General features: G+C 34.3%; 1 protein-coding gene across 1 annotated transcript; it reads right to left on the bottom strand.

Annotated features, from left to right (window-relative positions):
* Nucleotides 1-15,415: 15,415 nt before the first annotated feature.
* On the bottom strand, nt 15,416-16,230 carry LOC122012585. The gene has a single exon (XM_042569178.1). The coding sequence runs from the start codon at nt 16,123-16,125 to the stop codon at nt 15,580-15,582; it is 546 nt and encodes a 181-aa protein (XP_042425112.1). The 5' UTR covers nt 16,126-16,230; the 3' UTR covers nt 15,416-15,579.
* Between the last annotated feature and the right edge of the window lie 1,048 nt (nt 16,231-17,278).

Genomic DNA, 17,278 nt, shown 5'->3' with positions numbered 1-17,278 from the left:
GAGGATTGAATCCGTAAGGATTTCGGGTAAAGCTTTTGTAGCTGAAGGTTTTGGTTCCAAGAATAAGAACAAGTGGTTTAAGAAAGGAAAGGAAAGGAGGCTAATGCTGTTGTTACGAAAAACCAAATCAAGAAGAAAGGAAAGAAATATGGACAAAAACCTAAGAGCAGGTTGACTTGCTTCAACTGTGACAAGAAGGGTCATTTTGCTCAGGATTGTACTGAGCCTAAAAAGGTAGATCCATTTTTGTCTTCTTTCCACGAGCAATATGTTGCAAGTACAGTGTTGTTAGCTGATTCATATCCTTTGTGGATTGTAGATTCAGGAGCAACGAACCACGTAGCTCGTGATCGAGCTACATATGTGGAGTACCGTCGGGTACCAACTGGCAACAAATGGATATATGTAGGAAACAATGCTAGAATTGAAGTCAAAGGAATTGACACTTGCAAGCTCAACCTACGTGGTGGAGGCACCTTGTTTCTACATGATGTCCTGTACGCTCCTGAAATTCGACGGAATCTGATTTTCGTTATTTGTCTTCTTGATTTAGGTTACAATGTAAATTTTTATAGCTGTTGTGTGGAACTTCGAATTAACTCTGTGTTAATTGGGCATGATTTTGTAACAAATGGTTTTATGGTTCTTGATGTAGAACCAAATAATAATGATGGTTGTTTTTCAAACATTACTCTTACTAGTAATGTTGATGTTAATGATGAAATTTAGCATGCTAGATTAGGACATATAGGACAAGAACGAATGAATAGATTAGCTAAGGAGGACCTATTAGACACTCATGCTAAGATTAACTTGTCTATATGTGAGCATTGTCTTGCTGGAAAGATGACTAGAAAACCATTTGGTAAGACTATTAGGGTTGAATCACCATTGCAATTAATTCATTCAGATATTTGTGGTCTAATGAATATGAAGGCTAGAAATGGGAGTTCTTATTTCATTACATTTATCGATGACTTCACACGTTTTGATCATGTGTATTTGATTTCTCACAAATCTGAAGCATTGGATTGCTTTATTCATTACTTGAACGAAGTTGAGAATCAATTGGAACGTAAGGTTAAAACCTTGCGCATTGACCGTGGAGGAGAATATTTGTCTGATCAGTTCAAGACAATGTGTAATGAGAAAGGGATTATTAGACAGCTAACTATCCCAAAAATTCCACAGCAAAATAGGATTGCTGAAAGAAGAAATAGGACTCTTCTTGAAATAGTTAGGTTTATGATAACGCTGGCTAATTTACCAATCTCCTATTGGGGAGATGCATTATTAGTTGCGGCCTATATACTTAACAAAGTGCCTTCAAAGTCAGTTCCATCTACCCCACATGAACGTTGGACAGGCAGAAAGCCGAATTTAAGTAATTTGAGACCTTAGGGGGGCAGCTGCCTACATTCATGATAAGACTCACGAATATGAAAAATTAAGACCTAGAGGTAAAAAGTGTATCTTTATAAGGTACTCTGAGACTTCTGAGGGTTATATTTTTATTGGTGAGCGACAAGATGGAACCATCTCTGAAATAGAGTCAAGAGATGTTACTTTTCTAGAAACTGAGTTCCCAACACGAGGTGAAGTTGATAAAATAATTCCTCTATATGAGATAGAGGAGGAGGATAATATTCTTTTATCGACAGATCAGGAGATGCCTGAATCTAATCAAGTGAGTGAGAGTAATTTACCACTGAATGAGTCAGTTTCTCAACAGTCTAACCTTCGAAGAAGTAGTCGTCAGATTATTCCTCGAAGAAGGTTTGATATTGAGAATGAGACATTAATGGTTCTCCCAATTGATGATGAGAAACCTCGAACAGTTGAGGAAGCTTTGAGAAGCTTAGTTAGAGAAGAATGGAAAATTGCAACGGATGGAGAAATGGAGTCAATGAGAAAGAATCAAGTTTAGGATTTAGTCGATCTTCCTCTGGGCTGAAGGAATATTGGGAATAAGTGAATTCTCAAAGTAAAGAGGAAAGCAGATGGATCGATTAATCGATACAAAACTCGATTAGTTGTAAAAGGATATACCCAAATGAAGGGTATTGACTTTGAAGAGACATTCTCCCCAGTTGTGAAGTTTATGTCAATACGTGTCATCCTAGCTATAGTAGCACAATATGACATGAAATTACATCAGATGGATATAAAAACGACTTTCCTTAATGGTAATCTTGACGACAAAATCTATATGGTACAACTAGAAGGTTATGTTGTTGAAGGCCAAGAGAAAAGAGTATGTAGAATTCAAAAGTCTATATATGGGCTAAAACAAGCGTCCAGACAATAGAACATAAGATTTAATGAAGTAATATTGTCTTATGATTTCAAAATGATCAATAAGGATCATTGTGTTTACCTAAGAAAGGAAAAAGGAAAGTTTATCATTTTATCATTATATGTTGATGATATGCTAATAGCTGGAAGTGATATAAAGTGTGTGATAAAAGTCAAAAGTTGGCTTTCATCACAATTTGACATAATAGATATGGGAGAAGCAGAGTACAACTTAGGAGTGAAGATCAATAGAGACTGATCAAAGAGGCTTTTGGGTTTGTCTCAAGAAGCTTATATCACTAAGATGCTGCAACACTTCAATATGTCAGATTGTAACGTTGAATAGACGCCTATAGCGAAAGTTACTGTCTTGAGCAAAAGTATGCATCCCAAGACTCTTGAGGAAATAGCCGAAATAAAGAAGAAACCATATGCTAGTGTCATTGGTAGTTTGATGTATACTATGTTGTGTACCCATCCCGATATAAGTTATGTTGTTGGCTTAGTTAGTCATTTCCAGTCAAACCTAGGAATGAGACACTGGAAAGCGGTGAAGAGAATATTCAGATATCTTAAAGGAACAGTTGATTATTGCCTCTGGTTCCAAGGATCAGAAATGAGCCTAAGTGGCTACACAGATGCAGATTGGGTAGGGGACCTTGATGACAGAAAATCCACATCCGGCTATGTCTTCTTGCTGAATGGTGGCGCCATCTCATAGAACAGCAAGAAACAGACTTGTGTAGCCTTGTTGACAATGGAAGCTGAGTATGTGACTTGTGCAGCGACTGTGCAAGAGGCTGTCTGGCTAAGAAGGTTCCTGAAATATCTGAAGATTGCTGAGGATAGTGGGAGTCCTGTTACAGTGTACTATGACAGTCAAGCTGCAATAGTTTTTTCCAAGGATCCCAAACATCACAGTAAAGGCAAACATATAGAAATTAAGTATAATTTTATAAGGGATATTGTTGACAAGAAAAAAGTGATTCTTGAGTACATCCCTACACGGAATATGCTTGCTAATCTTTTACTAAGCCATTGACTAAAGAGTCATTTCATGGGCATGTGAAGTCTTTGGGACTTCGAAGAATGTAACTAATTGTAAAGACATTGTGATAAATGAAAAATGTCATGATTTATTCAGTGTGTATGTCTTTGTTACATTCAAATAAAAGTCTCGATAAACATTTTGGCAGATTGAGATTGGTCCACTCACATGGACAATTATCTCTATTTGTTAAGTATGAATAGAGGTAAGACTGTTGCTTATGGGACAACTTATGTACCTGTGAATAGAGACATACCCATAAGTTAAGGTCGCCTTGATATTTGTATCAAGATGAGATCATTTGTGTAATGATTGGAGTAAATGCACCCACCATTTACTGAATCTGCTTGAGGCCATATTAGAATTCATATGTTGAATTCAGGATTAGACATTGGGAATGTCTAGATCAAAATCTGTACGATGTTAAATTTTGAGAAAAACATGTACTCTTTTTGGTAAAGAGAATAACATCGTAGCATGTGATTTATACCACATGTGCTATGACGACAAGAAGGGTAATAGAAGAATGGATCCCTGCTTCTCTACTATGTGAGACCCTTGAGATTATAAGTTAATCTTGATTTTACGCTAAGTGACTATTTAGCTGTCTACTTGAAGTTCTGATCAGTGTCTGCTACTTTAGCATGTTTCCTATTGGCTATGGATGATTCGGTCTATGGAGCATAACTAGGAAAGCGACTGATTAGAATGAATAGATTCTAGCTAAAAAGGAAGATTAAGATTGATTTACATCTGTGACATTTATTCACTGGTACCAGTTACATTTTTAGTTCAGTACATAAAATATAATTGTGAATAATTTGTTTGATTGGAGATGTCGAACATGCTCTTGACATATAGTCAATATGAGAGATTAGAGATATTCATAATGATGTAAATAATTTAATCTGGGGTAAAAATATGTCATTTATGTCTTTGATTCATTCTATGGACACTAATGTCTCTGATTCGTTCTATGGAGCAGCTAAGTAAGATGTGACAATCTTCTTAGCAATTGAATGTTCACTGTGCTTGCTGTCGCACGAACCATTTTCCCTAATGTATGGAATGGATGTTCTTATTTGGTCTTTGTGACTAAATTTTACTTTGGTCTTCGTGACTTGATCCTCATAAAGTCTTCGTGACTTATTTAGTCTTTGTGACTAAATTTTTCTCCGGTCTTCGTGACTTGATCCTCATAAAGTCTTCGTGACTTATTTGGTCTTTGTGACTAAATTTTGCTCTAGTTTTTGTGACTTGATCCTCATAAAGTCTACATGACTTATTTAGTCTTTGTGACTAATTTCACTCTGGTCTTCGTGACATGATCACCTTGTAGTCTATGTGACTGACATGGTCTATGTGACCATATAACCTTATGGATTGACTTGGTGGGAGACGAAAGGGTTCTATGTGACCAACATAGACCCTTTCGTCTCCTGATGTAACACCCAACATCTCCCACTCAGGAGACGAAAGGGTGTTACATCAGGAGACGAAAGGGTTCATGTCACGAAGGGTGACCATATAACCTTGGGTGTTACATCAGGAGACGAAAGGGTTCGTCCCTTTCGCTACTGTAAACGGATGTTTGCTGTAAACGCGAGGGAGACGAAGGGGTGTCCTTTCCCCTTCGTTTTCCTCAGCCTTCCTATTTAAGGTGCGTCCAAGCACAGATCCAGGAAGAGAGGGTGTGCCAGTGAAGCGGAGGTGATCAGAGAATTTTGAAAGGTGATCAGCGAGCAGAGGAGAACACCCAAAGGCCGGGATTTGGTTCGTGAAAGAGTTCGAGGAGGTTCCGTGAGGTGATCTTCTCGGCGACAGCAGCAGTGACGTCTACGGCGATTCTTCGGTGATTTCTTCTGGAAAGTACTGTGAGTGATTACCGCATTATTTTATTTTTGTTTCATACTCTCAAATCTACCAACAGTTACGACATGTAACAACTCCTTAATGAATATTTAACAGGACTACTACTACTGTATGTGACAGCAATAACACTAAAAGTAAAGAACAATGTTATAATAGTTATTAAGTAGTTGTTACACGATTTAACAGCTACTGAATAACTATTATATGCTATAGCAGTTATTGATAGTTAGTACAATGCTAAAATAATAAATATTCTCAAGATAAAATATCTAACAGGACACTCTTTTAAGTTTTTTTTTTAGAATAGATTTTTTTTTATTATGATTGTCATAAGTTAAGACGTCCTTTGATTTTTGTCCATAAATATTAGCCAATGCAATGCAATGCAATGAGCTCTTGTAAATGTTTAAAGTACTTATAAAATAACTAAATGGAGAATCTTGTCGTAAACAACACATAATTTCAAATTGATATAAATAGCAAGTGTTTTTTAATTTATCTTACAAAGGTTACTTTATCTTACAAAGGATTTATACAGATTCTAAAAGGATAATTTTCTATAATTAGTTTCTATTTTCAATCACCAAAAATATTTTAGAAAATAAATCTAAAAATAAATGTTTTAACAAAATTTTCATTGGAATATATGTTGATGAGCATAAGAACCAAGTTATTATATTTTTCATTCAGATCATACATGCTCTTCTTAATCCTTCTTTTATAGCCTTTGAATATCTCAAACTTTACTTTTCTATTCTGTTATAAATTAATTGACTGCCTACAATATCAGTTAACTAATTTCACAATCACTACAATCTTTAGTCTGCAAACGATTACTGCAATCGTTTCACCTCAATTTCAATCAATTATCTACTGTATCTATTAGGTCATGCGACCAATGTAGTTAAATTATAACATGTCAATGATTTTATTGTAGCTTCCCCACTGAGTCATCAGACTCAACTACAACAAAAATATTATTTTTATTCGCTAATTAGCTTAAGTTGACTACTTAATTGATTCAACCATCAATCAATTGAATTCTGTTATATTATTATTATTAGACTTTTCTATTTATTAGCTAGTAAGGATAGATTAATCTTTTTCTTATTCTTAGTTTTTAACCTAACTATATAATATCTTATTGTGTAACTTTTTTATTAATATCTTATTGTTGTGTAACTTTTAATGTATTGACGTACATAATAAAGCAGGCCTTAATTTTCTCTCTTTTGACTTCTACAAATTCTACCTTCAGTTAATTATATCATTGAATAGGACCATTCTAGTCAGTCTTCATCTAAGTCAATGAGTTATCCAAAACCAAGTTATATATCTCTCAACTCTCATAAATAGATTATCTTTACAGCTTAACATTTATCCATGAAGTCATCTCTCATCAATTTACTCTTGGTCTATGTTGAAGGATCAAGATGTCCAGTTAGAGAGGAGGATGAATAGTGAATGACACGTACAAATGCAATTCTACATAAAATCTTGCTCTCGATAGTAAGGTTACACAATTATATGAATGACACGTACAAATGTAATTCTACATAAAATCTTGCTCTCGATAGTAAGGTTATACAATTATATGCAACAATAAACGAAACATATAAAGAGAGAGCCTCAATCACACTAACACAAGGGTCTTTACGTGATTCATAGTATAGTATGTCTTCAGCTACTACATCCACGGCCTATGATGTGTCATTGGATCACTCCAAAAAAATTGCTAAATTTATCCTCTTAGTTAACTATTAGAAGTGGAAAGCCTCTTATAATCACTAAACATTAAAGGAGAATATGAGACACTAATGGTGTTTGGTCAATAGAATTTCACCATCCTTCAAACCTTTAACCACGCCTCCTTTTATAACCTTTGAATCTTTTGCCTACTGTCTACGACTTAGTAGTCAACTGACCTATCACTATCAGTCGATTGCTATGCCACAATCTGAATATTTGTCACGTAGAATGACTCTTGATTGTTTTTCATGTGGGCATCAATTGGTTGGAAACATACCAGTAGTCAACCAATGTCATCAGCCAACTTCCCAATGGACTCAACCACGAACAAGACCATTCTATTCGTGGGTTACTTGAACCTAATTGACAATTAGAATTCATCTCTAATCGATTGTTAAACCCATATACTTTAAATTTATTAGAGGTATTAAGTTTCTCAGACACAATCAAGTGATATTCAATACCAATCAGTTAGTTGGTAAATCCTGACTATGAAAATTGAGTCTACCTAAGTCGTGTTTTACCCTCATCATCTATGGGTACAGGTAACCCAATTCTCACAACTCACTAGATACTAACCTTTGTAGCTTGGCTTCGCCTTGAAGGCCTCTTCCTTCAGGTTCGCATCCATCCAATGCACCTACTCTATCACAAATAAAACCATTCTATTCATTGGCTTCTTGAAACTAATTGACTGTTGGAATTCATCTCCAATTGATTGCTAAACCCTTGTTCTTCCAATTTGATTATGACCTTCTAAGATTGACTCTACCTAAGTTGAGTTCTACCCTCATCCCCCATGACTACAAGTGACTCAACTCTCACAACTCACAAAGGACTTACCCTTACAGCTTAACCTCGCCTCAAAGCCCTCTTCCTTTAGGTCCACATCCTTCTAATGCACCCGAGCCCATAGCTCCTCTCGATGTCATCCTTCACATATTTGCCTTTGAAGTCTACTTCCCTCGGCCATCATCCTTGCTACCTTGATGCTTGCCACAATTGATGCTCCTTGTCTTGCAATCCCTAGTTTACCTAATGCAATCTTCTTCCGTCTCTATGGACCTCAAGCTATTGAGTCGCCAACCTAACTACACTAGGTCAATACTCTAGAGTTGTTCCATGTATATTCTTGCAGTCCCTACACACACCACACATACACATCAAAAACAACTGGCAAAGACCACATCAAACCACTTGGGGCATGATTACACTAATACTACATAGTTTGCCTTCCCTAGTTGAGTTGTCACCTATGTTTCTTATTTTGTAGTCCCTTGCATGTCTCATAATATCGTTGTCAAATTTCTAGCAGACTTTGAGCCATTAAGTCAATCGCCAACCTAAACACATCAAGTCTTTGTGTATTTTACCAAGTTATTGTACGATTTCATACACATTAAAAATACGAGTAAAAATAACTTAAACCTTTGCTTAAATACTTCAAAACTCATGGTCAAGTCCAACCACTTAGAACATAATTACACTAATAATCTCCGTCTTTTTTATATTTGACAATACATTTAAATTATGAAAACAACCACTATGAGACTTAAAAATAGACAACTCTTGCACCAAAGATCCCCATAAAGCTAAAAATTTCCCAAGCAAAGATGAGATTTTTAACTTAGAGATACATATGAAATTGATCATTAAATTATATTCCTAATTTGCTATATAGATCTAAATGGGATTCCACAAGTTAATATTACCAAAATTATGCTTCCACTTTTGAACTTTTGGATGAACTTTAGTTAGTTGTCTCAGTCCACTAAGCTCTAAATTGCACAACTATGCAAATTTCTAAAATATATTTAGAATACATAAACCTTTAGAAATTATAATCTTTTTTACAGAGATTTGTTTCAAATATAGTCACCATAAAAGAAAATTATTTTCATTGAAAATTATAATATTTTTAGAATTTGATACAAACTTGAAAACTAGCTTAACCGTATCAATAAGTTTCAACCTTCAAGTTCTAGTTTTGAAAATTTAATTTAGAAAGTAAGCCTCTTTTGTCAAAAAGAGCTTTATATTTTCAATATAAAATTTTTCATCTTCTCTACAATTGATTAATGATTACTATTCTTCTCTGCAAGAATAGAGGAGGAAGATGAAGAATCGCCCTCTTCCTTTAAATTTTTTCCTATTTTTTATTTATATATATATATATATATATTTATGTTTTTATTATTTTTAATTTTTTTTTTACTTTTTTCTATTTTTTATGTTTTTCCCCATTTTTTATTTTTAAAAAAAAATATGTTTTTTTACATTTTTTTTAAAAAAATTGTTTTATTTTTTATTTATTTTATTTTTTATTTATATTTTTCTTTTTTATCATATTTTTCTCTTATTCGAGGGTATTTTGAGGAAAAAAATTCATTAACCCCGAAATCAAGAAAAACCTCAGTTTTCCGAGATTTTTCGATTCCGAGTTGCATGCCTCTTTTGCTGACGTGTCGGGCATGGAATATTATTCGGGAATCAGCAATTACTTAAACCAAACAAAATTTTCATTGATAATCTTGGATGGATAACTAAAATTATCAAGAATAATCCTAAACACACCCTTAGTGTTTTCTTCTTTTCAACCTTGGCTTCTTTTATTTTCTTCACTTCTTCACCCTAATAATTGACCTCTTATGTCCTTTAACTATTAAAGCATCTAACCATCCTCTTGTTTTTCTTCCCAAAGATCTTCATCACATTGCTCCTGCTAAAATTTAAATTATGAAATATTTTACCTACTTTTTTTTCCCAAGGATCTTCATCACATTGCTCCTACTAAAATTTAAATTATGAAATATTTTACCTACTTTTTTTTCCCCTGTAGGCTTCTTTATTGCTATCTGTTAGTGATGAAAATTTCAGTGATCATTCATAGGGAGTAGTGTCCTCTTTATTGCTCACCACAAGAGACACTCCCCTTGTTCTTGCTTTCTCTTCCTCCTCTATTCTTGCACATCTTGATTCATACAATTTCATATTGGAAAATAAATCTTCTAAGAGTACTCTTACCGCAAGGTTTCTTGTCATGTTAGCTCATTGAGGTATTCATGAAAAGTCATTCAAAGCACTTCAAAGTATGCCCCAATTTAACATGGTTTCGTCAATATTAGTTAATCCATTGATAAGCTCCTCTTACCTCTAGTGTAACTCGGTCACACTTTCTCCTTCTTGTATTTTGAAGTTATTGATTTGGGATTGCAAGAGGTCATGTTTAGCAAGCTTGACCTATGTAGTTCCTTTGTAATTCCACAAGTTTCTCTCAAAGGTCCTTGGTGCAAGAGCGGGTTATCTCATGATTGGGAAGAAGAATACTAAAGAGATGATGCTCCATTTTTCCTTTACTACTGTACTCATCTCTTTCCTTCATTGTCCGCCAATTCACATCCATGATCTTGCCACCAATGTCGTTAGGAGCTTCAAAATTGTTTGCCGCAAGTAGTGTGATATTGAAATTGATTTTAAAATATACCTCCAACTAATGCTTCCACATTAAAAACTCTCCTTCAAAAATAAATGTTTGATTTGACCATTACTTCTATGGCATATTGCTCTAATACCACTTGTAAAATCTGAGTAGTGGTGACTATATTGTTAAAGAGGAGAGTATCACTTGTAAAATCTGTGAATAGTGGTGACTATATTGTTAAAGAGGGAGAGTATCACTTGACTCGTAAATACAACACTCTACTCTTGCTAAGACTTTAACAAGGCCAATTAAACACAATCAGTATAACAGAAAGTAAAAAAGCATTAATACAAACATTGACACGAATTGCTACGTGATTCGAAGCTCTAATTCGTTTTCCATGATCTATCACCCTTCAGCGAGTCGCTCTTAAATGACCACTAACTTTCTTCTTCTTTCTTGGTTCCTTTCGAAAGTGGAGAAATATCTTTGGACAAATCTTCTTACAAGATTAAAAACAAGTGAAACTTGAAAGATTAAGACTAATAATACAAGGGAGGGCTCAAGCGAGTAAAACAAGCATAAATGTCAGACTTTATATGCCCTCCTTGGTTCTTTTATAGCCTGTAAACATTTCCAGCTTCACTTTTCAACTTCACTTTTCTATTATGGACTAAATTTTAGAAAATAAATAGACTAAGTAGCCTTTAACCATACAATCCAAATTCATTACGTTCATGCTCAAAACCTTTTGGCATATAACGTTTTGACATGAAGTTGTAGGTCCATTTTATCAACCAGAGAAAATGTGGAATATTAGGCACCAAAAACAACTAGAAACCATTCTGCTAAAAGATAATTTTTCTTAAAGTCAATTCCATTTGTCATCCAAAATCCAATGCAGTAAAATATAAAATCAGCTAACCGTTATAGTATTATCCAAATGACAACCACAAAAACATGCTTCGATTCTCTGTTCACAAGTAAATAACTGTAATTACAACCCATAAGACCACATGAGTTATTCTGAGAAACTGCACAGACAGTGAGTAGGCTGAAGTAACATACAACCCAGGTAAAATGTAACTAATCAGTTTATAATGTCACACCAATCAAACAAACAAATGCAAATCTCACTTATCAGTCAATTTTGGGAGATTCTGTAATGATAAATGTGCCAACGTTGGTTCAACAAGAACAACAATCTGCAATGGAGATCCAAGGCTGAGTATTTTGGATTTTAGCATACTCTAAATTTACCACACATTTACCAGGTCTACAGTGCAGAGTACAGGATGGATATATCTGAAACATAATTAAGAATAACTGGTCATGAAGATCTATTAAGGATCCACTTTATGATTGAGTGGATCTTGTTTTCATTTCATTTTGAGGTTTGACTTCTTGCAAGTGGTGCTCTCAAGCAAGGGCTTGGGTAGGCGATCTTCTAAAAGGGCAAGGCTTCCAACAACATACCAAGTGGATATAAACAAGTGATCTATTGATGTATGTTCTATGGAACTTTATTTACTTATTGTAATGTTAATGTGTTATTGATTTCTTTAAGTTTATAATTCATGAAGATTATTGTGAGGCAATAGTTTTTTTGTAGAGTTAAAGTTTTTCCATATTTCCTATTGAATATTGCTGATGATGCTGATTTCAGAATGGATGTGAAATTTTCCCCTTCCCGACCTACTCAATCTCAGACTAGAAAATGATGCTCATCTCCTCGGTAATATGAGATTTTCTATAATTTGTCTCAGTGATTAGAGACTTCCTCCTCTCTCAATCTACAGCAATCTCATAGAAGAAAATGGTGCTCATCTTCTCTATAATAAGTTAAAAACCCCTCAATTTGTCTTCTATAATTTGAAATTTTCTCCATTCAGATCTACATCAATCTCAAAGCAAACTATGGTGATTTTCTCCTATGTTATTTAATAACCCCCATAGAAACCCAGCCATTTGTTTAATTCAAGATTTTCTCCTTCAATCTACATGAATCTTAAAGAAGACAATGTGTGTACTCTTTCCATTTGTCTTCCTGTGTATGAGATTTTCTCCTCCATTTATGAAAAATGATCAAAAACATTACTGAATTATCTATTCACAATCCTCAACTAAATTACAATGCACAGAACCACTATTAGTATTATGAACTTCTAACTACATACAAGGGGCATTCTAACTATGGAGATCAGTATTCCAAGTGGAGGGTAACTTCTTGCCTTATATGGTGTTTACTGCTTACCTTGCATGTTCCTGGTTGGACCTTTGAGGTGATCCTATATGGCACTTCCCATGACGGGAAAAATTAGTTGCATCAACTAGGATGATAAACATTACTCTAAGATATACATAACTCTCTAAGTTGTTAAATAAAACACTTAAACTATGTTAAACTTTCATTTCATGAAGTAAAAATCCATTCATCCATCTAACCAGCACTCTGTTTTCAAAATTGGACCAAATCAACCTGTTAAATGGATTTCAAATAAGAACTGAAAGGCCAAACCAGTCAAGTTTAATGTATAGACCAATTTTAAAAAATAAAAATAAAAACAAGATCCAATTATATACATCAGGATTTGTTACCTGCACACCTGTTCCGTGCCCATTCCCGGGCGACCTTCACAGGTCCGGGAGCCCGGGGGTGACTCCGGACGATATATATATATATATATATATATATATATATATATATTGATGATATGCTGCGCACTGCATCCCAGCATTTGTTTAATTGATTTTTCTGATTTATTTTTTTTTTAAGTTTCGGGTGTAGCCATTTAGGCTTTTGGCTTTAGGGGTTAGTATTAAGTCTAAAAAAATTCAAACAAAAAAATTATATTAGGTGCTCACGAGGTATGCGACATAATATATAGTGCAATAATGCTTAAGAAGGGTGTGTGTTGAAGCTTAACTTCAAAATTGTCAATTAATACTTTATATATATATATATATATATATATTGAATATATATATTGAATATATTTCTTAAAAAAATACTTTTACTGTAAATATTCAAATATAAGTTTTTAATATTTTTTTTTAAAAAAAGGTAATTTAAAACATTTTTTACTAAATTTAGATAACAATAACAACCAACAATGGCAAAGTTTTATCTCATTAGGTGGAATCAACTATATGGATTTTCCTATGTCATTGGGCTCTATCCCTTGCTACATTATCATCTAGATTTAAATAAATTTTATCTTGTTTTATCATTACTAATCAAATCTCCTTTGAACTTCCTCTTCCTTTGTTTAATGTGCATATTATTATAGTTTTGTAATGCCTAACTTGAACAGTTAGTACATGCTCATATCATCTTAAATACGTTGAGTTTTCCCTCAATAAGTGTAACTCCGACTTTCTCTCTAATATTCTCATTTCTTATCCTTTTCAACACATCCACCTTAACACTCTCATCTTTTGCTTGTATGTGTCATGCCAACATACAACTTCATGTAAAAATGATTCAAAATTCTTTAAGTTCTTAGTTACATGTAACTCATCATGTCCTATCTTAACAATCACCTTAGAATGTCTAATATTGTTAAACTTAAATTTCATATATTTTACCTTTAATCTATTAAACTTAAAACCTTAAATTCCAATGTTTCTGCCGAGATTCGAGTTTAGCATTTATCCTTCAGATGTCTCATCTATCAAAATAATATCATCTGTAAATAACATGCATAACATGTCTTAGATGTGTCCAACAAGTTTAGCCATAATTAATATAAAAAGATAAGGGCTTAAAATTGATCCTTGATGTAACCATATCTTTATAAGAATTTTTTCAATTAATCCGCTTGATGTCAACACTCTTCTCATTACATCATTATAAATATCCTTAATTACTTCAATATACACTATGCAAATATTTTTTTAGAATTCTTCATATAATTTCCCTTAGACTCTATCCTATGCTTTTTCTAGATAGATTATAAAAAATATTAATCATACTTATGAAATCACTTCTAATTAGGTTTAACCAATTGAATTAATAACCTTTTAAGTTCAATGTCAAGTTTGATTCAAAGAACATAACCGAAGTGTTACCTCACACTTTCGATCATAGATCCTCATTGCAAAATCCTTATATGTTCTATTCAACCAATGTTTGGCACCAAATTACCAAAAAAATACAAAATTATCCAAAATATAGTATTATTAACTTCTTGATTAAAATCTATTGCTTTGAGCAAGCAGATCATGATTTTAGTCGAGATTACTTGTCTATGAAACATCCAAATAGACCTCCATTATAGATTCAGTTCTATACAATAGAGTGTTACAAATAACTCCTCTAATTTATTGCTATTTTAGTCATCCACCTTCTTCTAGGCAACAATTTTGTTTAATACTTAAATTTTCTCAGTTTCTATTGGTGAGAAATCAAGGAGAATCTAAGATCAATTCTACACATGAAATAATATCATTTAAAACTCTGATTACTCAATTGAATTTCATTGCTAACTACTAAATTCTTAATGCCAGTGATTATTGAACTGAGCTTCATCACAAATCATGAAAACTTTGGGTACACCAACCTGTGTAATTATCCTTCTCTATAAGAACTCATTAATATGTCTGTCTTATTTTGAAATTTTCTCCTTTCCCAATCTAATCCCAAAGAAAATATTTGGTCAGTTCTAGTCCCTTGCTTTAGTTACTAACAAAACAAACTAGAAGAAATCTCAAACAAGACTATTGTGGTTCTAGTCTTGTTATATATGAAGACACAAACACCATCTACATATTCTCTTTCCGAATTGTTTGTTTCTAGAAATATCATCACATGTTGAAGCCAATTTCTTTGTTCGAATTGGCCAACTACAACAATATTAATCATAGTTCATAGAAATGTCTCCTAAGAATATGAAAGTGACGTGGAAGTTCCTAGCATGTTCAGCCAATTGATTGTTCATTCAACTAGGGGCATTATAACTGCATCACAATAACAATCAAGTTCTTGTCATAAAGATCAAATAAATAGTGATATAAAGCATGAAAGCATATGAAGAAGATGAGACAGCAATAATATAGAAGTATATGCAGTAACAAACAATTCCGGTTAATTCCACAGGAGATATTAGAACCGCAATAGCAAATAAGCTGCCATAATCACATATATGTTAAGCAAATCAATACGTTTCCCCACGAGATTCATATCGTGCAAACCCTAATTGTGTTCATACCCTTCCTTGACCGAGATGTCAGTAGCAGGGATCTTGGCGTAGCCTGCCTTTTTGGGGCTCTCGTCCATCTCCTCCTCCTCGTCGCTGTACGCATCAGATCCGAAGATCTCGTACCGGTAGGTGACGAGGGACCATGCCAGGTACATGGTAGCGGCGGTGAGGGCGCCGCAGCCAACCCCGAAGAGGAGGCCGATGACAACTACGAGGATATCCTTGGCGCGTTCGCGAAGGGAGCTAAACCCGAAGGCTGCCGGATCGGGGCGGGCAACCTCGCGGCTAGAAGAAAGGAACTCCGGCCGTCTGTTCATCGCGGAGTGGGGATCGGCGTCGAAGGTGCGGGCGGGGGTGATGATGCGTAAAATGGAGACGGACCTGGAAACATGGTGGTCACCGGTTGTGGAGATGGTGTAGGTGACGATGTGGGCGTTGAATGGGTGGAAGGGGACGCCAGGACGGGCGGAGGCGGAGGCGGCGAGAAGGAAGAAAACGGAGAAGAGGAGAGAAGCGGCACCACCGGCGAAGGAAGCCATCGACGATAGTCGAGAGGAAAGGGGCAAACGCCGGCGTGGAAAAGGAGAAAAACTAATGAGCCGACCTATCCACACATGCCTCCCCCGTTATAAAAGGCAGTAGAAGAAGCGTCTCTGTTTTTCATCATTTCTTTTTTTTCTTTTTCTGTTTTTTTTATTTCCGAGTAAATAAAGTTGCGGAGGTATGTTGAACTAGTTGTTATAGAATATCTTTCGCATTTGTGAATGGGAAAAATTAGGGAGGTAAACGAGTGGAATCGAGTTGAATCGAGTCGAATAGTATTAGATTCGAACTTAGCTCGTTTAAATTATATTTGGGTTCGAGCTCGGTTCGAGCTCGAATTGAGCTTTTATCACAAGGCTCGAGCTCGACTCATTTTAGAATTATCAAACTCGCCAACAGTTCGAGTTCGGCTTGTTATTAGCTCGATTATCAAAGTTAACGAGTCTAACTCGTTAAGCGAGCTCGGGCTCGTTTTCGATCTCGTTTAGAGCTCATTTTTTGACTTATTTTAAAGCTCATTTTAAGGCTCGTTTTAGAGCTCATTTTTTTTTGCTCGGTTTAAGGTTCGTTGTAAGGCTCGTTTTTTTGATCCGCGAGTCTATAAACGAACATGTTCGCCAGCTCACGAGCCGAATATCCTTAAGCTCGACTCGATAAGATAAACGAACGAACTTTTTATCAAATCACGTTTCGAATAGTTCTCGAACCGTTTAGTTCATATACATCCTTAGGAAAAACTAAAGATGAATCAAATAAATAAAATCAAACTAATTAATTTTTAAAAAATTAATTAAATTGATCGAATTTTATTATTAAAATTGAATCAATCGAAAATTAATTAATTTAATTAATTATTCAATCGTTACCTGAGTCAAATAAATTTAACTAATTAAAAAATTTTAAAAAATAAATAAATTTCTGAATTAATCCAATCAAATTTCAATTTAATTAAGATTTTACTCTCTTTGAAGAAAGACCTATTCCAAATAATTATTCTAGGCCAACAAGCCACAAAATCTTAAAGGCTAAACTACTCATAGCTGAACATTTATGGATTAAATTTAATAAAAATAATATATATATATATATATATATATATATTTTTTTTTTTTTGTAAGATACTATAATCAAAGAAAGTTTAAAAGCGGT

Source organism: Zingiber officinale, chromosome 1A (genome assembly GCF_018446385.1).
Source record: "Zingiber officinale cultivar Zhangliang chromosome 1A, Zo_v1.1, whole genome shotgun sequence".
Taxonomy (NCBI): Eukaryota; Viridiplantae; Streptophyta; class Magnoliopsida; order Zingiberales; family Zingiberaceae; genus Zingiber; species Zingiber officinale.
The sequence above is the reverse complement of the archived record's forward strand: the minus strand, read 5'-3'. Positions and strand labels throughout refer to the sequence as shown.